The sequence below is a fragment of the Hyperolius riggenbachi genome, chromosome 10, assembly GCF_040937935.1.
Source record: "Hyperolius riggenbachi isolate aHypRig1 chromosome 10, aHypRig1.pri, whole genome shotgun sequence".
NCBI lineage: Eukaryota > Metazoa > Chordata > Amphibia > Anura > Hyperoliidae > Hyperolius > Hyperolius riggenbachi.
Window position 1 is genome coordinate 151,000,019 of NC_090655.1, and position 26,725 is coordinate 151,026,743.

Genomic DNA, 26,725 nt, shown 5'->3' on the forward strand with positions numbered 1-26,725 from the left:
AATTCCTAACTCTTCACTATCCCTTCTAGCATTATTTCCAGAATACACATTTATTTTTTTTTTTTTTTTTAGAAATTTAGTGGTCCTTGAATTGTAAAAAAAATGGCCTGGTCACTAGAGGTGTAAGCCTGTGTAAACTAGTTCTGTTATCTATGAGAATGAGGCAGTCAAACAAAAGTCGAAGGACATAAAGTGCTGCACCTTCAATAACCGTTTCACTACATGGCCATGCAGCAATACAAATGGGAGTGTCTTGTCTGCGGAGTACTGAACAGTGACTTTGGCTAATCATCTAAAATGCATAAGAGGTTAGCTTCCCCACCACCCTACCATTCTAAATGCTTAAGATGATGAAAAATGTCTGCTTTTCACATAACATATTTTAATTTAAAAGTACAAGATGCCTAACAGTACAATACAGTAAATCATTAAATATAATCTGGTAACATTTAAATACAGATTTGCTTTAAAGCCCCACTAAACCCTGCCAGTGACTGCTTCCTAATACTATGGTGAGACTGCGAAATGTCTTTTTTATGGAAAACATAAAAAAAAATGGGACTACAGACCACACAACTGTGGAAATGCCCATTTGGGAGCATACCAGACTGCTGTAGTGCATTACATGCAGCACCCCAAGCTCCCATTCACCTGCATTAAGATGGACACAGGAGACAGATCACTGCAAGCTACCTGGAAATGGCGATCACTACAAAGGTCTGATGTGCTCCAACTAGTCCCTTCCAGTGTTGTGCCCTCTGCATTCCCGATTTTTATTGATTTAAAATGATACCCAGCAATTAAGATCTGATTACCATTAAGGATGGTCGATGAGATGTAAATACCAAATCAATGCAGGATTATATATGCCAATTTATGCAGCCTGAAATGGGCCAACTGAATACCACCATAATGGGATTGGATTGTTTATTTTCAAGGTGAATACATTTCTATAATCCAGCTTCAACTCAGATTAGCATTTCATTGACCACCCCTTACCATAGCAAGGAATGGAGGGCAAACAAAGTCAGCAATTTTGCAGCAGGGACTTACTAGGGCTTTAAAAAGTGACAGTGACTCATGTTGATCAGGCCTGCATAGGGCTCTCAATGGGTGTCCAAGATGCATTCCAAAGTCTTTCAAAAACAGTGTTGGAGGATTACATCATATCCATGTTATCCTTCTTCAAAGTTTTCTTTATCTTCCACAAAGTAGTAAGTCCACTTCAAGGCTAATCCCCATGACTAGATTGCCCACAAAGACAGAAAGCAGTTCATGTCACAGATAGTAAATTGGCTCTGTGCAGTCCAAGAGGTGTTTATAATGACAGCCGTGAGAACGATCCTTTGATGTGTTCCCAGTTGTTATATAAAGCATAAAAACTTGTGAGAGCCAAACCAGCAAGTCCACCACGTGCCACTCCTCGTAATCCAGCTGTGGGAAGAAAATAGATTAAATTATTCAAACTGATCAAAATGTGGATTCCCACAAAACCACTAACATAGGCAGTACAACTCAGCAAATGCATACCCTTTACAAAGAGGGCCCTTTTTATACTGGCACATATTTTGCGGCATTTTACCGCACTGCTACCACAGGGCAATCAAAGTCAATGAGTACTTTCATATTACTTGCAGTGCGGCGGAAGTGCTCAATTTGACGCACTTCCATAACTACGTTGACGCGTGTATCTGCGTTGACACGCGGTGGACTGGAAGTCATGCAAGTCTATGGCAACGCAGGGATTTTAAAAAAAAATGTTGGCGGTGACGCACCAATGTTGCATTTTACATTACACTTCTGTGCACCCGAAACAGGAAGTGACCGCAAGCACGTGTCACTTTCAGTTTGGCCGGATGCCAGAAGGGAAATACTGCATAGTAACGCGGCATTCCCTGAAGGCCTGTTTTTTATGGCGCGGCCACTACGCTGACGCCAATACGCAGCCGGCCTGAAGCATTCTCGTCAGTGCAAGAACACAGTTTTCATTGATGTTGTTACATAATCACACAGGCTTGAACTCGGCTGAGGTGATCTTTGTCTGCCACAGCTGACTAACCAGTGCATATACACACAGCTGCCTGCTTAGCAATCCCCTGAGCACTGCATGCTCGCATTGTTCTTCATTCCCCCAGTAAACTGCTCCATCTCAGGGTGGCCACTAATGATCCAATCTTTTTCATCCAATCTTACCAAATCTATGTAGTAGAAGAGTAAACTGATGGAATATATTAATTGGATACTATAGGCAGTTCCCTTATATTAGATAGAAATGGTAAGATTGGATGAAAAAGATTGGATCATTAGTGGCCACCATTAGTCCTTCTGCCACAATATTCCCAACAACAAGCCCTTGTTGGCACTCTTCAGGGGTACACGTTTTGAAATAGACTGGAGGATGGTGTGGGAAGCCTCTATACCTATTTCCCAGAAAATAAAAAAAAAGTGTCAAATTTTTGCTCCAAAAGATGTGCTAGGGATTATTTTCAGGGGATGTCGTATTTCTATCCGGAAGTGTCTCTCAGCAGAACATTTCCTGTTACTTTGTACTGTGCGTCGTCCTGCCTTCCCCACTGTGCCGCCTCTTTCTCTGCTGCTTCCGAAAGTATGCCCCTGTACTGATCAGGCACCTGCCCTATCATTCTTGCACACAGCTGATAACCTTGCTGTGTGCTGGGATGACAAGCCTGGTGCCCGATCGGCACTGCTCTATGTCCCCGCTCACTGGCTTCCTCTTCCTCCTCTTTAGCTACCACTAGGGCTTATTTTCAGGGAAATACTATAAAGTAGAATCCCTTTATAGTAAACTCCAAGGGACCAGGAAAAGTAGTTTATATAATGTATGACCAATTCTGATGTAGTAAACAGAAGCCTTTCCTGGGACCTATGACCAATTCTGATATAGTAAACGGAAGCCTTTCTTGGGACCTGTTTACTATATCCAGAGGTTTACAGCTACAGTTTATAGCAGAATTTACTATAACGAGATTCTACTGTAAGTATCCAGAGGGTTCCCTCTAAAGGCCCATACACACGTTGGATTTTCCCGGACGGGTCGTTTGAACGTCCCGTCGTTCAGGAAAATCCGATGTGTGTATGGGCCTTAAGGCAAGTTTTTTTTTTTCTGTTTTTACTTTGACGCCTCAGGTACATTTTAATGCTAACAAACCTTAAGTGTTTTTTTTTTTTTTTTATCTTACAAGATATTAAAATAGAAAACCCCACTTCGTAATGTAAAATGATTGCCAGACATTCCAGGGTACAGAATTATATTTAAACACTTTCTGTAGTAGGTCAAGTAGAATATTATCTGGTTTGTTCCCCTTTACAGCTGCTCAGCTGTACTTTTCACTTAAAGGCAACACCCAGCCTGGATATTTATCACATGCTGACATAGCTAAAAAGTTCCTATGTTTGGTGATAAGCCATGTCTAGAAAGCCTTGGTTATGGCTGTCCTTATCACTGGAACAAGGAGCAGTGTGTGCAATATACAGCTGTCTACGTGCAATCATATTTTGTGTTCATGCTGAGTAGACAGCAGCTGCAGCAGCTATGAAAGCAATGAAAAAAAATGAAGTGACCATAAAACAATCACCAGTTATCTGAACTGAGTAACTTCTGCCTATAAAAAACTTACAACTAAAGGGGCCCATACACTCAGCCGATTTTTGGACGATCTATCAAAATCAATCGATTTGCAATCGACCGATTTCAATCGATCTGGCAGGCTGGAAAATCTAGGTCGATCTGTTGAGATTGCTTATCATTTTGCATTGGCCCTAATGGAAATCTGATGGCAAAAAAATGCCATCAGATCGATTTTCAATAGATTTCAAACTGAAATCTGTTGGAAATCTGTTCCTAAACACATCAGATAGATCAGAAATCTATCTGATGATCTATCTGCTGCTAATCTAACAAGTGTATGGCCACCTTAAATGTATGCGTTCCCTTTACATGTACTATGCCCTGGTATACAGGAAATAGATGGACAGCATTGCATTGCTTCACATCAGCTGTTCTCCGGTGATGGCCGACAACATGCACCAGTGCTGCTATTGTAATTATTATTATTTATTGTATTTATAAAGCGCCTATGGTATTCAAGGCAGGGGGATGTGCTAAACAGAATCAAATAATGTACTACAGCACTGAATATCATGTGACCTGCAGCAGATCCACCTGGTGAGGATATGAGCGTCAGTGAGTGTATCACTGTCCAAGGCCACTTGTGCATATAATAAGCACCTGTGCTAACACAGCCCAGCAATTTACACATGAACATTTCACAATCAATTTCTACAGTTCTCTGCTGTATCCAATAAGGCTATCCTACCTAATAAAAAGGCAAGTGTCCTGGCGTCCCATGTCCATCCGTCAGTGCTTTTTGTGCACTGCGCATGTGAAGGGACGCAGAGACACTGCTGAGAGCCAAAGGAGGACGAGGCCAAAAGGGGTGGGTGTGTGTGCGTCGCACGCAACGGGTGCGCGGTGCATTAGGGACAGACCTAACCCGTTTTTAAACAGGCTAAGTCACTAGTGTATCTGTAATTATTGCCAGGCAAATGTACCTGCATGCCATTTTTAATAGATTACACATTCAGACAGATGAGAACATTAAATTAAAAAAGATGATCAAAAACTATGGTGGGGGGTAGGGAAAAGGGGACTGGGTGATCTCTGACAGCCACAGTTTTGCGCTACATTGAAGAGACACTGAAGTGTCAGAAAAATCATTTTTTTAATTTAAAAAGTGTGAATGGAAACCGCATTTAATGAGATACTTACCCATGGAGAGGGAAGGCTCTGAGTCCTATAGAGCCTTCCGGCTCCTCTCCTGATCCCGTCGTTCCGGTGCTGGCTCACCCGGTAGCAGTATTTGACTAAATCAGTCAAATACTGCTTTACCCAGCCGAAGGAGGCTTCAGAAGTCTTCAGGGAGCCTGAGCGCTCCTGAAGAAGGGCGGCCCTGTACAGCGCCTGCGCAAGCACGCTCTCCACGCTCACGCCTGTGCAGTATGATGAAGCTGCACGTCTTTGGGAGGACACTGCTCCCGAGGACTTCCAAATAACCTTTCGGCGGGTGATTGAAATGGGGGGGGAGGGGGGGGAGCCAGCACAGGATAGAGAGCACCGAGAGAGGAGACAGAAGGCTCTATACAACCCAGAGGCTTCCCTCTCCTTAGGTATTTGCTTCATTTTTTTTTTTTATTTTTTTTTTTTGTAAATGCAATTCCCATTCACCTTAACATGCTAGCCCTAACTAAACAGCCGCATCCCCGCCGCTAAAATCTAACTAAATCCCCCCCAACTCCCCCCTCCCTCTCCCCCGCAAAATCCACGACTGTCTTGGTCGTGGATTTTGCTGCTATAGGAGGAAGAGCTATTATCCGCAGCTCTGCCTCCATTCGCATCTATCAGCAGCGGATCTCCGCCTCTCCCCCTCAGTGAAGGAAGACAGAGGGGCGGGGGAGAAGCGGCCATCCGGGCTGACAGGCGCGCTGAGAGAAAGAGCTGTGGCTCATAGCTCTGCGTCCCACAGAAGCGCTGCCCGGATTGCCCCCGGGGGGAGTTAGGGGGGGGATTTAGTTAGATTACAGCTGCGGGAATGCGGCAGTTTAGGTAGGGCTAGCATATTAAACATTTTTTAAATAAAAAGTTGATTTTCTTGAGACTTTAGTCTCTTTAAAGTGAACCTAAAGCCATAAAAAAAAAAAAAATGAGATGAACTCACCTGGGGCTTCCCTCAGCCCCCTGCAGCCGATCGGTGCCCTCGCAGCTCCGCTCCGATGCCTCTGGACCCGCGGGCGACGACTTCCGGTTTCGCCGTCAGACAGGCATAGGAACGCGAGTGATTGTTCGCGTTCCCAGCCTGTATATTGCCCCCTATGCTGCTAAGGAGCCGCAATAGCAGCATAGGGGGCGATATACAGGCTGGGAATGCAAACAATCACTCGCGTTCCGGTTTCGCCGTCACCGGCCGACAGGCATGGGAAGTCGGCGGGTCCAGAGGCATCGGAGCGGAGCTGCGAGGGCACCGATCGGCTGCAGGGGGCTGAAGGAAGCCCCAGGTGAGTTCATCTCTTTTTTTTTTTTGACTTAAGGTTATCTTTAAGCACCACAGAAGATTCTCAATTGTTGCATCTGATTAACATTTCATCAAATTTCTGTTCTTAAATAACAATGCAAGGAGTTGACCCAAGTAAACTATATCAGGGACAGATTGTTCATGTTACCTGATTTATGAAAGATAAAATTGAATGATCTTAGTTTATGATCACCTTGATGTACACCGATTGCATTTTTTATTCTATCGAGGGCATTTATAGCCACTAGATTCAGGTAAACATGCTGTAAGTAAGAGCTAAATGAAAATGTTCCAAGCGACAAATATTTTAAACATGTGAGCCATTTGAGTTGCAATAAAGTGTTTGCATACTCGGCACATTCCCGTTGTACCACAGAGGCCCTTCACCTACATATGACAGGTTTGTTAACTGGTATCTACCTTGGTATGCAACCATAAAAAAAACCTGTGCCCTGCCTTATTCAACAAATAGGAAACCTTTCATTGCAATAGAAAAACATTTTTTCATAATGCCAGGTTTTAAAGCACTGAACAATAAATGAGCTGACAAGTGTATCAGCTCTAGGCCTGGGACCCATATGCAGCGGTTTTCTAAGCACTTGTGATTTATAAAGTTCTTGCTAATGTAATTATATAGGTAATTTAAAAGAAAAAAAAAAAAAAAAAAAAAAAACACATCACTCAAGTGGGAACACATCCAATTGTGCATTTTGGGGTGTGTTTTCAGGCATGCATTTTTTGGGAAAGTAGTGTAGTTTGTATCTTTTTTGAACGCTATGTGGAATCGCATATGCCTCCAGAAAACCTAACACCATAGACTATTACATGCATTTTTAACGTTGCAGATTTTCCCCAAGTGTGACCCCTGCCTAACAGAAATTAATATTGCAGCAGTGATTATAATTTGCGGGCCCGTTTCCACTATCGCAAATCTGCATGCGTTTCCTGCATGCAGATTTGCACAGCCAATACAAGTGGATGGGCCTGTTTCCACTTGTCAGTTTTGCTGTGCGTTTTTCTGTGCAGGATTTTTCTGCACGGCAGAGCCCTCAGAATTCGCCTGCATGTGGAATGCAGGCGAATCGCACACAATGTATTTAATAGGGAAATCGCATGCGTGTTCCCCATGCGTTTTTTGCCGCAAATTCGCATAGGTATCAATGTTAACTCACACAGGCAGTGACATGGTTAAAATCGCATATACCCTCACCTATGTGAATTCGCATGCGAATTTGCGGCAAAAAACGCATGTGGAATCGCATTCGCATGCGATTTCATCAGCGGTGGAATCCAGGCGATTCCGCACCGCAATAGTGGAAACGAGCCCTTAGTGCAAATAAGTGTTTCATAACCATAGGTTTTAGTTTAAATGAAATCTATTGGAAAGCTCTCTGGTCTGACACCAGCTCTCTGGTCTGACACAAAAACTGATCCATGTTCTCTAGAACAGAGGCTTAAAAACAATGCTGAGCATTAACTGGAAATTGCCAAACCTCTAGCAATGCAACTCATCACTTCTCACTTCCTTCTGTATAGTAGAAAATAAACAATTGGAGGAAGATTCAGTTCCTTATGTAGCTTACAATATCAGCATGCAGGGAAAACTCACTGACAAAATGAAAAATCCCACCAATGACAACTCCCCCCACTCCATTATTTCCTATGTACTGCTCCGTTTCTTCCCAGCTAAGGCCGTATTTACATAACACCATATGCACAGAAAATTATATGATGCTAGTAATATTCCACTAACAGAATTGGTAGTAGTAATATAGTAAAATCCCTTAATAGTAAACTCCAAGAGACCTGGATAAGTAGTTTACTATACAGCAGCGGTGGCGAACCTATGGCACGCGTAGCATAATTTGCTGGCACGCCACCGCTGCTTATGAACTGGCCGCAGCGCCTACTAGACGCCGTCGCGCCAGTTCATAGCCCGCAGCCCCGCAGTCTCCCGGGAGGCAGACCAGGGCTACGGCAAGATGGCTGCCGAAGCCCTGTACTGGAGACTATTTGTGTCTTCAGTACAGGGCTTCGGCGGCAGCCATCTTCCCGTAGCCCTGCACTCTGCCTGTCAGCGGCAGCGCGGGAGACTCAGCTGCAGAAGATCCGGGGAAGATGCGCACCAGAGCCCAGCCGAGAGGGAAGACTTGTCAGGTGAGTACATTACTTGTTTTTGCAGGTGAAATGCGGCCCGCTGCGTATGTTTTCTGGTGAAATGCGGCCCGCTCCGTTTGCTTTCTGGTGAAATGCGGCCCGCTCCGTTTGCTTTCTGGTGAAATGCGGCCCGCTGCGTTTGCTTTCTGGTGAAATGCGGCCCGCTGCGTTTGCTTTCTGGTGAAATGCGGCCCGCTGCGTTTGCTTTCTGGTGAAATGCGGCCCGCTGCGTATGTTTTCTGGTGAAATGCGGCCCGCTGCGTATGTTTTCTGGTGAAATGCGGCCCGCTGCGTATGTTTTCTGGTGAAATGCGGCCCGCTGCGTATGTTTTCTGGTGAAATGCGGCCCGCTGCGTATGTTTTCTGGTGACATGCGGCCCGCTGCGTTTGTTTTCTGGTGACATGCGGCCCGCTGCGTTTGTTTTCTGGTGACATGCGGCCCGCTGCGTTTGTTTTCTGGTGACATGCGGCCCGCTGCGTTTGTTTTCTGGTGACATGCGGCCCGCTGCGTTTGTTTTCTGGTGACATGCGGCCCGCTGCGTTTGTTTTCTGGTGACATGCGGCCCGCTGCGTTTGTTTTCTGGTGACATGCGGCCCGCTGCGTTTGTTTTCTGGTGACATGCTGCCCGCTGCGTTTGTTTTCTGGTGACATGCGGCCCGCTGCGTTTGTTTTCTGGTGACATGCTGCCCGCTGCGTTTGTTTTCTGGTGACATGCTGCCCGCTGCGTTTGTTTTCTGGTGACATGCTGCCCGCTGCGTTTGTTTTCTGGTGACATGCTGCCCGCTGCGTTTGTTTTCTGGTGACATGCTGCCCGCTGCGTTTGTTTTCTGGTGACATGCTGCCCGCTGCGTTTGTTTTCTGGTGACATGCTGCCCGCTGCGTTTGTTTTCTGGTGACATGCTGCCCGCTGCGTTTGTTTTCTGGTGACATGCTGCCCGCTGCGTTTGTTTTCTGGTGACATGCTGCCCGCTGCGTTTGTTTTCTGGTGACATGCTGCCCGCTGCGTTTGTTTTCTGGTGACATGCTGCCCGCTGCGTTTGTTTTCTGGTGACATGCTGCCCGCTGCGTTTGTTTTCTGGTGACATGCTGCCCGCTGCGTTTGTTTTCTGGTGACATGCTGCCCGCTGCGTTTGTTTTCTGGTGACATGCTGCCCGCTGCGTTTGTTTTCTGGTGAAATGCTGCCCGCTGCGTTTGTTTTCTGGTGAAATGCTGCCCATGATTTTCTGCTGAAAAGTTGCACACATTGCGTTTATTTTCTGGTGTCTGGGGTAACTGTTGCTGCATTTATTATTAAGGGCTCATTCACACCATAGAACGTATGCACGAATGCAATTTCATGCATGCGCTGCCAACGCAGTGATCGCACGGAATGCACATTGTGGTGTGCTAAAGCGTGGACGTCGGCAGCTGTACCCATCGGGGAAACGTATGCTTTGTGCGTTAAAATGTTCCCAGATGTGTTACAACGTAACGCATGGGAACGCACACCTGTAGTGTGAATGGTAACATGGAAGTCTATTGACTTTCATGTTACCATATGAATCTTACATTATGTGCGTTGCGTCAAAACTGACCGCACAGCACAGTGTGAATGAGCCCTTAATGGTCATAGTTAGCTATATTTGCTGCTTTGAGGTTACGGCGAGTATAAATAGCATCATACAGCTTCTGCACACCCATGATGCGAATCCTCGTTTCACCACATCATGGCGGAAACACTGCTTTCTTATGCCTCGCTGTTACATCATTACGCTAGCCCCGCCCATACAATATCATGGCCATGCCCATTTTTCACCGGGGCGCTCTGCGCGCGCCGCAACCCCTTCCCCCATTGGCACTCGGAGATAAATAAGTCGATCTTAGGTCGCAGTTTGGGCACTCTGCCTCTGAAAGGTTAGCCATCACTGCTATACAGTATCATAAGTTTACTATATCAGAATTCATCACATGTATATTTATACAGACACATGGCCTGGACCTGGGGACTGAGTTTACTATAGCCAGAGGTTTACTATATCCAAGTTTACTAGAACGAGATTCTACTGTAGTCTAATAAGATAATTGGTAGCCTGTTGCTCTATACAGAAATGGACATACTGTAAATGGGTAAAAGCTGTGCACTTCCAGACTATTGCCAGACAGCAATGGGAAGCCATCAGCAGTTTCAGAAAAGCACAGTGCAACTTCACAGAGCTTATATGTCACCAGCCAGCGACACTGAAGTCTGATGGTAAGCAGCAGCACATCTATCTGCCAGCAGTGTACACAGCCACAGGTATGGAGGAAAACCTGGACAGCTGATAGCTGCTGGGGCCTCCACACAACACACTTTTGTGCCGAGGATCTGTTAGGTAACAGCCCACCGGGTTGACAGAAATAACATGAACCAAGGGAAAAAACAAAACAAAAGCAGTACACCTCAGTAGGGAGTTGAAGGGAATTGTTGGAAGAGGAACTAATTAAAAAACAAATAAATATACTTACCCGGGGGCCTCCTCCAGCCACAGCTCCATCCCCGCAGGTGGCCCAGGGTCCCCTTCCGGTGCAAGATGCTGACCTCTGCAGGTTGGCAACCACTGAGCGAGAGTGGTCACGCTGACATCATGTGGGTTGTGCGGCGCAGAACAACTACGCAGTACACTCCAGGTGACATCAGCGATACCACGAGCGGCTCTCACATAGGCACAGTGGATGCCGACCTGCGGAGGGTCAGCATCTTGCACCGGAAGGGACCCGGATCACCGGTTGGAAGCAAAACTGCGGAGAGGGCACAGGACGGGTGACGGGCTGGAGGAAGTCCCGGACATGTAGATTTTTTTTAAAGTTATTTCTGCCTCGGACATTCCCTTTAAAGACCCTGCAGTCAGCTACATTTAGGGCTATCAAGAAGATTTCTGTGTCCTAAATGGAAAAAATGAGCCATACCTGGAGATTTGTACAGCATCCCAGTCATTGTGCCCGCTGCTATAGTGTTCAGGTCATCTTCTGCACCTCTGCTCTTCTCTATTATGACCCCAAAGGCACTGTACAATAATGCTGAAACATGAAAGAGCACTTACATTTAAACATTTTGATAATCCTGTAGAATATTTACAAAGTAATTCAATGGCAAAGCTTTAATCAACCACTTTTGCTAAAGTATAAATTGTGCAATACCAGCAATTTTGTAATTCCAAAGCCCTTCACTAGTGTCCCTTTATTGAGAATCTGTAAGGGGGGAAAAATTAACCATATAGGGTACTTAACTTGGGACAGACTTGGGGATCAGCGCTGACAAAGCCCCCGAAACTTCGGGCAAAAAGCTTGTTTGCAAGCGTTGTAGGGGCTTCAGTGCACAATAATATTTACCAAGGCTTGCTCCTGCACTGCCACATTTCTCCTTGGACTGCCAGAAATGGAGCCAGATCTGATCCAGATCGGGCTCAGCTATTTCCGCTGGAGCCCTAGGGGAAGCTTGTACTGTGCAGGAGTGAGGATTGATAAATATTGCTGCATGCTGTTTGGGGGCTGCTAGCGCTGGATCCCTGAGGCTGAATTGGACAGGGGAAGCTTCATTAGGATCCCAAGTACCCCCCCCCCCCCCAAGCAGATTCTTCTTTACATGATCCCTTCAAAGCAAACTTTATGTTTGGATACTTACCTTCTCTTTTGGATCCTCCAGAGGCTTTCCCTGGCCTCCTCCGCCAGACCATTTCATCACCGAGACTCCCGAAAATCGGGGCAGCACTGGGCAGAAAAAAACTGAGCCCGATCAGGTCAGAGCTACTGCGCAGGCACAGATAGCTTTTGAATGTGCAGTAGAACTAACCCGATTGGACTTGGCTTTTACCACTGAAGCTCGAGCAGGTCCTTGCTACTGAGCATGCCTGAGCCGTTGGCCAGCCGTGGAATGCAGCACTAGAATGGCTCAGTGGAGGGGGTTGGGAGAAGCCTAGAGGACCCAGAGGCTTCCCTCTCCTGAGGAGAGTACCCATTTGGAGCACTTTTGTTCCCTACAGGAAAGTGGAGGGTGAAAGGAGAATGGTGTCCTCATGGGTGGAGGGTGAGTAGCTAAACAAAAAGAAACTGGCTGGGGAACGGTCGGGGCTCAACATTCCTATTTCCCTTGTGCAGCATGGGTGGATGGGTGCAGAGGAATGAAGAACACACACACTGAACTGCCACCTGAAATGATCACAGAAGAGTTGCTCAGTTAGCCTACACAACTCTTAACCCCCCCAAAAAAATGATTTTTAGTACAATGCAGTATGCAGCACAGGTTACTATATACCAGAACAGTCATGTGCCAGTCTGCCATTTTCTTAGAATGATGAAAGTGTAAAATATGTGCCTCTCAGCCAGCTGCCATGAATTAGTGTAGTGTCCGCTCTGATGATCCACTGTGGTCCGGCTGCAGTCCGGGGCAGATGTGTTATCCCCACAGGCTATATGGAGAATGCATCTGCACTCAAAGCTGTGGAGTCGGAGTTGAAGTCGAAAAAATTTCGGGTACCTAGAGTTGGGGTCAGTGATTTCACAAACTGAGGAGTCTGAGTCGGCAGTCGGATGATTTTGTACAAAATCCACAGCCCTGGTAAATATTAGACTAAGGAGTCGGAGCCATTTTGGATACCCGGAGTTGGAGGTTTCATAAACTTCAGTGTGAGTTGAGTTGGAAGATTTTTGTACCGACTCCACAGCCCTGCACTTTTGGGATTATCGTGGACAGAAATGTGCTTACTGCAACCAAATCCATTGCAGAGCGACAAGTGTGAACGACCACTACATATAAAATAAGAGCTGTTCACTGTCAGTTTTGTGGAGAACGGACCAAAAAAAATAAATTTGTTCTCTGCTCAAGTGGGAACACATCCTAATGAACAAAGGTGTAGAGCAGAACAGAAGAGGATTGCTTTTTTTCTTCTCAACGCATTGTACTTTTTGCTTAAAAGCAGGCCTGTATGTGCATGGTTTCCAATTCATGTATAGATCTGCAGCTACCGCATTGATCCTGGGAGTTTTTCTAGAAAGTTTGACAGTACAGAGACTATTAACTCTTCCTTAGAGGCAGCTCCTTATCTAAATCGATACTTGTGCAGAAGTATGAAAGTGTTGGTGTTTAAATTCAGAAGAGCTTTTCAAATTCACCCGAATGCCACACTTCCTCACCCTGTCTGCAGGTTCAAGGCTGAATGGTGCTGAAGAGTTTACTCACTTCTCAGTGCATTTAATTGCGAGAAAGTATCGGAATCATGTGAAACACACTGTGACGTGCAAGTGACTCTTGCAGGTTCACTGCTGAATGGTGCTTAAGGCCTCTTGCACACTGCATGCATTTCCGATTCAGATTCCGCTTTTTAATCGGTTTTTACATCCGATTCTGATTCAGATTTTTAATCTTTACTGCATGCTGCGTTTTTTGATCCGTTTTTCTGTTGAATGTATTCAGGGAAAATCGGAATCAAAAATCGGAATCAGAATCGGAAAACGGATTTGCAGTGTGCAGGGAGCCTAAGTGTGGTGTTCAGGTGAATTTAAAAACAATGTTCTGAATTCAAACATAACACGAGCATGTATAATAATTGGGTTCCTAGACTGAGAGAATCTGTCATTAGAAAGTTACCTACCTTCACAAAACATGACATTTCTTGTCACCCAAAGCTTCAAAGTGATTGGAGCTTCACATTTCTTTAAGGTGAATGCAGTAAGATGAAAGTACAGCGATTGCTGCCACAATCAAATTGCACCTTTATAAATCAATCTACTTGCGAAGAAAGAAGTTACAATCTGCAATCAGATCACCACGTCTTATAAGTATTTATGCTTGTTGGCCCATTTTATATAGAACAGGTCACAGGCCACCCACTTGAGTGAGGATACTAACACAGAGTAATTTCTAGAGAAAACTATCTGTTAAAAATTGGATGTAAAGTGTGAGATGCTGGCTCTGGTGTTGGAAAGACCTTTGGCACTAGAACAGAAAACAGTGTTGTAATGAAAGCCTTAACCAAACACAGCTGGTGATATGACCACAGCATGTCCTAGGGCAGTCATGAGAGCATCACACTGGGTCATGCAGGGCAAAGGTTTAAATAAAGCCATCCCAGTGCAAACAGACAAATCCAGGTTATACTTACTAATGTTCTCCTACCTAATGCAAGAAACATAAAAGATGTATGCTTCCAAACTAGCAATAAACAAACAAGTGTTCAGCGCACTCTCAAGGAAGCATGCCGTCACCTAATACTAGTGCCACACTACCAGAACGGAGAGTGTGGCAGCCAGTATAGAGTGGCGACGCCTTTATCTTCCAGCGGTGTAACACAGTCCCAGGCACAGGGCGGCACTGGACAGCTGACTACCGCTGGCACAATGCACAAGCTTAGGATTAGAACACTTACCTAAAGACCCCAGAGTGTTGGCCCACATTGCACCTTGCCTGGTGACCATGTTTAGAATTCTAAACAGAAAAACAGGATAAAAAAAACACAACCATTTAGAATGAACCTTTTACTTTCTCACACACCCTACAGCAAGCTCACATTCTGAAACCCAAGACTTTAGTCCAGCTGGTTTGCAGTATCCATGTAAAAACATGTACTTCCTGTTTTGCCACAAGAACAACTAAAATCGCTAGGCATAGGGTGACTAGGAGCAGCACACAGAAGGTAAGCGGAGGAAGGAGGCAGCCAGAGCAGCTCAGTAAGGCTAGACCTGTGTAACTTTACAGATAAGTAGAGGAGACAGATAATTCTATTCCACTTAGTTCACAACCGCACTCTTTTTGAATTCACTCTGCATTAAAGGGAAGGTCCAAGCAAAAAAAAAAAAAATGAGTTTCACTTACCTGGGGCTTCTACCAGCCCCATGTAGCCATCTTGTGCCCTCGTAGTCACTCACTGCTGCTCCAGTCCCCCGCTGGCAGCTTTCTGACCTCGGAGGTCAGGGCCGCATTGCATACATTTTTACGCATTCCAGCTAGTGCAGGAACAAAAATGTATGCGTTGCACCACTAACGCGTAAAAATGTATGCAATGCGGCCCTGACCTCCGAGGTCAGAAAGCTGCCAGTGGGGGACTGGAGCAGCAGTGAGTGACTATGAGGGCACAGGATGGCTACATGGGGCTGGTAGAAGCCCCAGGTAAGTGAAACTTTTTTTTTTTTTGCTTGGACCTTCCCTTTAACCACTTCCCGACCGCCTAACGCACAGGGGCGGCCGGGAAGTGGAGCCCTGAAGGACCGGCTCACCCACAGAGGCGGCGGTCCTTCTAAGGGCATGGGCGGAGCGATCGCGTCATCCGTGACGCGATCCTCCGCCGGCGCCTGTCACCGCTCGCCCGCCGGCTATACGGAAGCGCAGGCGGGATGTTAACCCCGCGATCGCCGCATACAAAGTGTATAATACACTTTGTAATGTTTACAAAGTGTATTATACAGGCTGCCTCCTGCCCTGGTGGTCCCAGTGTCCGAGGGACCACCAGGGCAGGCTGCAGCCACCCTAGTCTGCACCCAAGCACACTGATTTCTCCCCCCCCTGCCCCAGATCGCCCACAGCACCCATCAGACCCCCCCCCTGCCCACCACCCAGACCCCTGTTTGCACCCAATCACCCCCCTAATCACCCATCAATCACTCCCTGTCACTATCTGTCAACGCTATTTTTTTTTTATCCCCCCCCCCTGCTCCCTGCCCCCTCCTGATCACCCCCCACCCCTCAGATTCTCCCCAGACCCCCCCCCCCCAGACCACCCCCCCTGTTTACTGTATGCATCTATCCCCCTGATCACCCGTCAATCACCCCCTGTCACTGCCACCCATCAATCAGCCCCTAACCTGCCCCTTGCGGGCAAACTGATCACCCCCCCACACCAATAGATCGCCCGCAGATCCGACATCAGATCACCTCCCAAATCCATTGTTTACTTCTATTCTCTCCTCTAAACACCCACTAATTACCCATCAATCACCCCCTATCACCACCTGTCACTTTTACCTATCAGATCAGACCCTAATCTGCCCCTTGCGGGCACCCAATCACCCGCCCACACGCTCAGATTGCCCTCTGACCCCCCCTTATCAATTCACCAGTGCATTAATTACATCTGTTCTTCCCTGTAATAACCCACTGATCACCTGTCAATCACCTGCCAATCACCTATCACCCATCAATCACCTCCTGTCACTGCCACCCAACAATCAGCCCCTAACCTGCCCCTTGCGGGCAAACTGATCACCCCCCCACACCAATAGATCGCCCGCAGATCCGACATCAGATCACCACCCAAGCGCAGTGTTTCCATCTATTCTCTCCTCTAAACACCCACTAATTACCCATCAATCACCCATCAATCACCCCCTATCACCACCTGTCACTGTTACCCATCAGATCAGAACCTAATCTGCCCCTTGCGGGCACCCAATCGCCCGCCTACACGCTCAGATTGCCCTCAGACCCCCCCTTATCAATTCGCCAGTGCAATATTTACATCTGTTCTCCCCTGTAATAACCCACTGATTACCTGTCAATCACCTATCAATCACCCATCAATCACCCCCTGTCACTGCCACCCATCAATCACCCGCTGTCACTGCCACCCATCAATCACCCGCTGTCACTGCCACCCATCAATCAGCCCCTAACTTGCCCCTTGCGGGCAAACTGATCACCCACCCACACCAATAGATCGCCCGCAGATCCGACATCAGATCACCACCCAAGCGCAGTGTTTCCATCTATTCTCTACCCTAAACACCCACTAATTACCCATCAATCACCCCCTGTCACTGCTACCTATCAGATTAGACCCCTATCTGCCCCTAGGGCACTCAATCACCCGCCCACACCCTCAGAATGCCCTCAGACCCCAGCCCTGATCACCTCGCCAGTGCATTGCTTGCATCTATTCCCCCCTCTAATCACACCTTGAGACACCCATCAATCACCTCCTGTCACCCCCTAGCACACCTACCCATCAGATCAGGCCCCAATTTGCCCCGTGTGGGCTCCTGATCACTCGGCCAAACCCTCAGATCCCCCTCAGACCCCCTTCCGATCACCTCCCCAGTGCATTGATTGCATCTATTTTCCCCTCTAACCACCCCCTGAGACACCCATCAATCACCTCCTGTCACCCCCCCCCCCCCCCCCTAGCACTCCTATCCATCAGATCAGGCCCAATACAACCTGTCATCTAAAAGGCCACCCTGCTTATGACCGGTTCCACAAAATTCGCCCCCTCATAGACCACCTGTCATCAAAATTTGCAGATGCTTATACCCCTGAACAGTCATTTTGAGACATTTGGTTTCCAGACTACTCACGGTTTTGGGCCTGTAAAATGCCAGGGCGGTATAGGAACCCCACAAGTGACCCCATTTTAGAAAGAAGACACCCCAAGGTATTCTGTTAGGTGTATGACGAGTTCATAGAAGATTTTATTTTTTGTCAAAAGTTAGCGGAAATTAATTTTTATTGGTTTTTTTTTCACAAAGTGTCATTTTTCACTAACTTGTGACAAAAAATAAAATCTTCTATGAACTCGCCATACACCTAACGGAATACCTTGGGGTGTCTTCTTTCTAAAATGGGGTCACTTGTGGGGTTCCTATACTGCCCTGGCATTTTAGGGGCCCTAAACCGCGAGGAGTAGTCTAGAAAACAAATGCTTCAAAATGACCTGTGAATAGGACGTTGGGCCCCTTAGCGCACCTAGGCTGCAAAAAAGTGTCACACATGTGGTACCGCCGTACTCAGGAAAAGTAGTATAATGTGTTTTGGGGTGTATTTTTACACATACCCATGCTGGGTGGGAGAAATTTCTATGTAAATGGACAATTGTGTGTAAAAAAAAAAAATCAAACAATTGTCATTTACAGAGATATTTCTCCCACTTAGCATGGGTATGTGTAAAAATACACCCCAAAACGCATTATACTACTTCTCCTGAGTACGGCGGTACCACATGTGTGGCACTTTTTTACACCCTAAGTACGCTAAGGGGCCCAAAGTCCAATGAGTACCTTTAGGATTTCACAGGTCATTTTGCGACATTTGGTTTCAAGACTACTCCTCACGGTTTAGGGCCCCTAAAATGCCAGGGCAGTATAGGAACCCCACAAATGACCCCATTCTAGAAAGAAGACACCCAAAGGTATTCCGTACGGAGTATGGTGAGTTCATAGAAGATTTTATTTTTTGTCACAAGTTAGCGGAAAATGACACTTTGTGAAAAAAAACTATTAAAATCAATTTCCGCTAACTTGTGACAAAAAAATAAAAACTTCTATGAACTCACCATACTCCTAACGGAATACCTTTGGGTGTCTTCTTTCTAAAATGGGGTCATTTGTGGGGTTCCTATACTGCCCTGGCATTTTAGGGTCCCTAAACCGTGAGGAGTAGTCTTGAAACAAAAATGACCTGTGAAATCCTAAAGGTACTCATTGGACTTTGGGCCCCTTAGTGCAGTTAGGGTGCAAAAAAGTGCCACACATGTGGTATCGCCGTACTCGGGAGAAGTAGTATAATGTGTTTTGTGGTGTATTTTTACACATACCCATGCTGGGTGGGAGAAATACCTCTGTAAATGACAATCTTTTGATTTTTTTTTTTTTACACACAATTGTCCATTTACAGAGGTATTTCTCCCACCCAGCATGGGTATGTGTAAAAATACACCCCAAAACACATTATACTACTTCTCCTGAGTACGGCAATACCACATGTGTGGCACTTTTTTGCAGCCTAACTGCGCTAAGGGGTCCAAAGTCCAATGAGCACCTTTAGGCTTTACAGGGGTGCTTACAATTTAGCACCCCCCAAAATGTCAGGACAGTAAACACACCCCACAAATGACCCCATTTTGGAAAGTAGACCCTTCAAGGTATTCAGAGAGGGGCATGGTGAGTCCGTGGCAGATTTCATTTTTTTTTTGTCGCAAGTTAGAAGAAATGGAAACTTTTTTTTTTTTTTTTTTCTCACAAAGTGTCATTTTCCGCTTACTTGTGACAAAAAATGATATCTTCTATGAACTCACTATGCCTCTCAGTGAATACTTTGGGATGTCTTCTTTCCAAAATGGGGTCATTTGGGGGGTATTTATACTATCCTGGAATTCTAGCCCCTCATGAAACATGACAGGGGGTCAGAAAAGTCAGAGATGCTTGAAAATGGGAAAATTCACTTTTTGCACCATAGTTTGTAAACGCTATAACTTTTACCCAAACCAATAAATATACACTGAATGGGTTTTTTTTAATCAAAAACATGTTTGTCCACATTTTTCGCGCTGCATGTATACAGAAATTTTACTTTATTTGAAAAATGTCAGCACAGAAAGTTAAAAAAAATCATTTTTTTGCCAAAATTCATGTCTTTTTTGATGAATATAATAAAAAGTAAAAATCGCAGGAGCAATCAAATAGCACCAAAAGAAAGCTTTATTAGTGACAAGAAAAGGAGCCAAAATTCATTTAGGTGGTAGGTTGTATGAGCGAGCAATAAACCGTGAAAGCTGCAGTGGTCTGAATGGAAAAAAAGTGGCCGGTCCTTAAGGGGTAGAAAGCCCTAGGTCCTCAAGTGGTAGAGAATCTGTAATGTAAAAAAACCCTCTGGGGGATACTTACCTCGGGAGGGGGAAGCCTCTGGATCCTAATAAGGCTTCCCCCATCCTCCATCCCTCCGTTCAAGCGCCGGGACCCCCCAAAGTGCAGCGAGGTAAATATTTACCTACGGCGATCCTGCGCAGGCGCACTAGGGGCTCTCCATTAGGGGAAGGCAGAAATAGCCAAACCCGACCGTATCAGCTCTACTGCACAGACGCAAGTCCTTTGCGTCTGCGCAGTACAGCGGATACGATTGGGCTCCAGCAGACGCCGGAGAGATACATAGAGGGTGCACTTCTCTTGTGCAGACTGACCGCAACTGGCTGAAGTTACGGGACCCAGTACCGGAGCTGGAGAAGGCCGGCGGCGCGGGAGCAATCCATACGGATGGGGCTGGAGGAATCCCCAGCTATGTATAAAACTTTTATATTATCTCATCTCCGGTACACTTTAAAGTGAAGGTTTTGGAGTGGCCATCTCAGTCTCCTGACCTCAATATTATTAAAGGTGCGTAGACACGCACTACCAGTGGCAACGACAGGTCCGTCAGACCCTCCCGCTGGGCGGACTTTTAGCTGACAGTGCGTGTGTACGCGCTGTCGGCAGACTGATAGGGCCCTTTTCCACTAGAGCGATTGCTGAATCGCAAATCGCTAGTGATTTTTAAAATCGCTACGGTTGTTACTTTATCATAGAAATCACGAGAAGTATTTTCCACTACAGTGATTAGATTTGGAAATCGCAAATCACAATCGCTTTCTGGAGCGATTTTTACAAGGATAATGCAATGCAAATTAAAATCACAAATCGCATAACAGAATTAATGAAAAATCGCAATCGCTGGCGTTTGTGCTTGCGATTGCTAGTGGAAATGGGCCCTTGAGGCTGTTTTTCAGCGGATCGTTCAGAAACAGCCTTATCTGCCAACAGTGCGTACACACACTTGCTACTGTTGGCTGAACGTCTGGCCAGCGGGAGGGTCTGACGGGCCCGTCCTTGCCGCTAGTAGTGCATGTGTATGCACCTTAAGCCACTCTGATGAGACCTCAAGACAGCCTAAAAATGTATGGGAACTGGAGGCTTTTTGCTTGGAAGAATGGGCAGCTTTACAAGAGCCTCATTCACAAAAAAATTCGAGCTGTTTTTGATGTTAAAGTAGGTACACTACACACCATACAATTTTCTGTTCGATTTACCTGCCAGATCAATTTTCCGATAAATTTCCGTTCACTTCTTAATTGCAATCGATTTTTCAATCGATTTCCATAGATCGGACATGTTGGAAACAAATCGATTCGGTAGGTAATTTTAACAGAAAGTTGTATGGTGTGTACCTAGCATAAGATCTTGGTTATGTAAACTTTTGATCAGGGACTAGTGTTCTCCCTAGATATTTTTTCCAGCCGGGTGGCATGAAAAAGTAGCCGGGTGGGATGCGACTGGGGAATGCAGAGCGGGTGCAACTCGACTTAGGGCGATGACAAAAGAGGCAAGCTGATGATAGCCGGGTGTTCACCAAAATTAGCCGGGTGGAGCACCCAGCTAAAAGAGCCTGGAGAGAACACTGGGTAGTTTGTGTCGCAATGATTAAAAAAGTTAAACAGTTGTTTGACAAATAAATGGCATCAGCCACTAACCACAAGTAAAAGAAAAGTTTGTGCTATCATTCATTTTCTATGAAAAACTTAAGAAATCATGAATTCTGCCAAGGTATGCAAACTTATGAACACAACTATATCAATAGTTTAGATTTTAGCAATGCCCCCCCCAAGGGGATATAAGCAAATTAAACATTTTTGATGCACTGCACAACTTTGTCACCAGTAATAAAGATAAACTTCTTTATCCCTGGATATTGTAAGTGAATTTTATAAACGATGTACACTTCCAGACTAGCACCAGCCTCAGAAATCTGTGGCCAGTGCACTCTCGAGGAAGCACAGCACTACATAATACCAGTTCCACATTACCAGGACGGTGAGTGGTACATGATATAGAACAGCAGTGCGTTTATCTGTCAGCGGTGTAACACCATCACAGGCATGACATGGCACTGGACAGCTGACAACCACTGACACCAAGGATTCCCTATATTATAGGTACTGAGTTATTGAATAGATAAAGTGTGACCAGGCTGAAATCAAACAACTTATTAGGAATTAGGTTTTCAATTAGATCCAGCAATTCTTTGAAAGCTGCTGTTTAGCAGCTACATAGTTGGATGGATGCAGCAACCTGGGGAAGGTACTAAACCAGGCCACAAAAGTCTGAATGACGCCGCAGACCTCCAGATTTTACGCTATTAGTATACACCAGTCCACAAAAGCTTGCCAAAAACGTCACAAAAATCACAACACCAAATGCATTTCAACTGATGTAAGCTCTCTCACTCTTGCTTCTTGGAATTTGTTACACATTTTATTCATATTACTTTTGACAGTTATTACCAACTCTATTTTGTACCAACTCTGTATTTTGAATATTGGTGCATACCATTGTCTATTATTTTGTACCCCATGTTTGTTTCTTAATTTGTACAGCACACCATGGAAAATATTGGTGCTTTATAAATCGATAACTGGTAAATATGGATCATTTGTTGCATGAAGAGGTAGAGAAGCAGATGCTTTAAGTACACCTGTAGCTGGAAAAATAAAGAGCTACACACTTATGTCAGCGGAGAAGGGGGGGGGGGGGGGGGGGAAGAGTGGAGGGAGTCTCCACTGTAGGCAGAAGGGTCGCACTAAATCACGTATGAGCGCAGTGGCACTGTGTAGGCTCTAGTGGGTTTGTGTCTGCGCCGGAGCACAGAGCCACTTATGCATGGATTTAACCTCCCCCCCACCCCCTGCCCAAAAAACCCGAACTACCAGCTACTGCACAGGCCATAATTTGCAAACGTGCAGCGTGGTTGCGCTCATACATGGAGGAGGGTGCGTCCGCAAGCAATCTTCAACATTAAAGTCGATGATTGTTTTGAGGGTCACAGCTCATCGCATGAGGGGCATTCAGATATAGGGGAAGCCTCTGAACGATCCAGAGGCTTCCCCTACTGAGTTAAGTATCTAACTTTCATTTAAAGAGGAACTCCAGTGAAAATAATGTAATAAAAAAAGTGCTTAATTTTTACAATAATTATGTATAAATGATTTAGTCAGCGTTTGCTCATTGTAAAATCTTTCCTCTCCCAGATTTACATTCTGACATTTATTACATGGTGACCTTTTTACTGTGGGTAGGTTAAGTAGCTGCTGCTAGCTGTTTTGGCAGTTGGATACAGCTGTAAACAGCTATTTCCCACAATGTAACGAAGTTCACAAACAGGAAACTGCCAACAGTACCACGGTCCTACGAGCTTCTTGTGGGAGGGGTTTCACCACAATATCAGTCATACAGCGCACCCTGATGGTCTGTTTGGGAAAAGCAATAGATTTCTCATGTAAAAGGGGGTATCAGCTACTGATTGGGATAAAGTTAAATTCTTGGTTGGAGTTTCTCTTTAAATTAAAAAAAGGACTGAGCAGTACAATAAAACAGGCAAATTAACTTATCTGGGGCTTCCTCCAGCCTCTCGTAGTTGATGTCCCTTGGCGTCCTCCGGCTCCTCCCAGCTCTGTTAAAGCAGCGACGTCGGCAGAAGGCATGAGCCAGTGTGCACGTGCCGTAGGCACTCTGCCCACGCACAGTTCATTGCTTTAAGAACTGCGCATGCGCAATCGCTTATAGCAACGGGCGTGTGAGCGAGATGGGCCACAGATGCGCACTGGCCCATGACTTTGGCTGAAGTCGCGGCTGTAACGGAGCTGCTGGAAGCAGAATGGAGGGAGCACGGAGGACGTCAAGGGACAAACTACGAGGGCTAGAGGAAGCCCTAGGTACGTTTATTTGCCCGTTTTAGTGTACTGCTCTTGAAAAACTATCCATTGATATATTAAAACAACATTTTTAATTGAGAAAAAAAAATGAGCATTTTTAACTAAAAAGGGTTACAAAAATGGAAGTGACATTTCTCAAAACTAGATTAATCTGGAACTCACAACTTTCTGAAGGGCATTATATTCAAGGACACAAATGTCTGACTGCCATCTGCTGGCAGCAAGTAGAATTACTACAGACTGCCTAATCCGAAGTACACACTATTTGTTTTAATAGCATGAACATTTTTAAACTGCCTAAGATCCAGGGCTTTGGAGTCGGAGTCTGAGCAGTTTTGGGTACCTGGAGTCGGAGGTTTCATAAACTGAGGAGTTGGATGATTTTTGGACTGACTCCACAGCCCTGCTAAACTATGCATTAAAAGTTTATTTTCAACCCCAGATTGGCCATGCCACCAAGAATTTGACTGATACCGCCAGAACCGTCAAGGACAATAAGATTTGAGCAGTTACCCCTTTTTTCTCACAATTATAAAGGGAGTATTCATTTTGCAACCAACTGACATCACAATATGGGTCAATAGAATCATTTATACTCTATGGTGTACTAGATACTTTGTTGAGAATAGTGTGTGGCCACCTTGAGGGCCCATTCACACTACAGCGTTTTGCCGCCATTTCGGCAAAATGTTTAAACGCTAGTGTAATGAAATCGTATGGGCCGGCTAATCGCCGCAAATGGCCCAAAAACCTGAAATGCGTCGCCTGCACCATTTTCAGTTGATTTCCCTGCGATCGCTTTTCAGTGCTAAAGAAGCGCTAAACGCGATCGCGGCAAAATCGCCGCAGTGTTCAGTGATTTTTCACTCCTGCAAAACGCCAACAAAAATCACTGGCGTTTTGCATTTCTAAGTGTGAATGGGGCCTGAGTCAGATCAAAAAACACTGCTGTGTGACCTCTCAGATGAATGAATGTAAATAAATCAAATAAATTCATAAAAAAATGAAGAAGCTTGAATATTAATAAGGGCCCAAGAGCCATTGTTGTAAATTTGTGTTAGAACTACAAGGATCGGCAGCTGTGAACAGCAGTAGCTCACCCGCTTCCCCATAAATCATTACAGGTTTTAAACTTCGGCCCCCCGGAGCCATTTTTATTCTAAGTGTTCCGAATCTCTGTGGCCATCCCCACCTGTATTGCCACGACCCGCCCCCAAGCTCAGCAACTGTCAATTATGCCTGCAGCTGCCTAGCAACACAGGTGGGTAGGTAAAAAAAAAACACACCATAGTGGTTTTGCTGATGGAGGAAGCGGACTTTCAGACCTCTAATGATTTATGGGCAAGCTATGGCTGCAGATCCGTGCTGCTCTAACACAGACCTTTACGTTTAAGCTTATTAAAATTACAAACTTGGTACTCTTTAAAGGACAACTGTAGTGAGAGGGATATGGAGGCTGCCATATTTATTTCCTTTGGAGTGTACCAGAGCTGACAATCTAAATGTTTTATACATACCTGGGGGTTTCTCCAGCCCCATCCGCACGGATCGCCCCTTCGCTGTCCTCCGCCTTCTCCTGCACCTTCCTCCAGTCGCAGCCAGTCTGCGCAAGAGAAGTGTGCCCTCTACGCACCTCTCTAGCAGCGCACTACACTTGCATCAGACTGGCCACAACTGGAGGTAGTTGCGGGACCCGGTAACGGAGCAGAAGGCGGAGGATGGCAAATGGGGCTGGAGGAAGCCCCAGGTATGTATAAAACATTTAGATTAAGCCAGCTCTGGTTTTCTTTAAAGCAATACCAGTTGTCTGGCTGTCCTGCTGATCCTCTACCTCCGATACTTTTAGCCATAGACCCTGAACTAGCATGTAGCAGATGTGTTTCTGACATGGTCAGATCTGACAAGATTAGCTGCATACTTGTTTCTGTTATTCAGACACTACTGCAGCCAAATAGATCAGCAGGACTGCCAGGCAACTGGTATTGCTTAAAAGGAAAATAATATGGCAGCCTCCATATACTTCTTACTACAGATGTCCTTGCAGCTACACTAGGTATAGATTTCCCAAGCAATCCTTCAAAAAGAAAAAATCTGGATCTTGATCTGTGCAATAATAAACCGAAAACAACATGTGTTGGAGGAATGTATGAGGACATTTTTCAGTTAACTGCAAATTCGTGTTGCCAATTCTGACTGATAAGCTCAAAAAAGCACTCTAGATTCAACAAGAAAGAAAATAATTGCCAAACAATTTGTATGGTCACCTCATATCCGCCAGTAATGTCTATAAAGAACCATTATCCCATGAACTACCATCATAACAACTGTCCCTCATTTCACAATCATTTATTCAGATTTCACTTACTGAACATTTTTGGGCTTGGACCAGACCATATTCCGGGTTTCGTTTAATCCAAGACGCAAACCATTTAATGCTCCAAATGCAGCTCCTAAAAATCAAAAAAATTACCACCTGTTAAAAATCAGGGCAAATATAAACCTATTCCAAATATACTAAAATAGCTTTTTAACAAAATCAGCACAGCTTATTGAGAACCCTCCAACTAAAACATATTTTGATGCTGGGTACACACCATACAATTTTCTGTTAGATTTACCTGCCAGATCGATTATTTCCAACATGTCCGATCTGAATTTCGATCTACTTTTCGATTTTCTGATCGCTTTTTAATTGTGTTTTCAAACATTTTTTAGATTGATTTTCGTTTAGTTCTATGAAAATCAGAAAAAAAAAAAAAAAGATTGAAATTCAGATCGGACATTACCTAGCATTACTCTCAGTACTTTTGTATTGCAAATGTATTTTGGTAGGAGCCAGACAGTATTTGTTTTCCAAAGAAGTCGATAGTAGCTGTGGGGGAAGGATTCAGACAACCTCTTAGGCTACAGAAAACTGCATGAGAAGCAATTTTGCTTTTCAGAAAGAAATTCATTTTGGGATAGTTGAGGCTGGTTCAGAAGGATGGCTGCCAGCATTTGTCCTAGTCATTTACTGCTG

General features: G+C 45.3%; 1 protein-coding gene and 2 non-coding genes across 3 annotated transcripts in view; all 3 read right to left on the bottom strand.

Moving 5' to 3' along the window:
* Positions 1-362: 362 nt before the first annotated feature.
* LOC137536577 (mitochondrial import inner membrane translocase subunit Tim23) overlaps positions 363-26,725 on the bottom strand; it is a 48,257-nt gene continuing 21,894 nt past the window's right edge. Inside the window, exons 4-7 of the mRNA XM_068258825.1 lie at positions 26,072-26,156; positions 14,629-14,687; positions 11,174-11,284; positions 363-1,434 (exon numbers count right to left, since the gene is read on the bottom strand). Coding sequence (XP_068114926.1) covers positions 1,319-1,434; positions 11,174-11,284; positions 14,629-14,687; positions 26,072-26,156 — 371 coding nt within the window. The 3' untranslated portion in view covers positions 363-1,318. The remainder of the gene's footprint in view (positions 1,435-11,173; positions 11,285-14,628; positions 14,688-26,071; positions 26,157-26,725) is intronic.
* Positions 14,399-14,596, bottom strand: LOC137537381 (small nucleolar RNA SNORA74). Its single transcript, XR_011024616.1, has one exon. It is a non-coding gene; the product is annotated as a small nucleolar RNA SNORA74 (small nucleolar RNA).
* On the bottom strand, positions 21,708-21,907 carry LOC137537384 (small nucleolar RNA SNORA74). Its single transcript, XR_011024619.1, has one exon. It is a non-coding gene; the product is annotated as a small nucleolar RNA SNORA74 (small nucleolar RNA).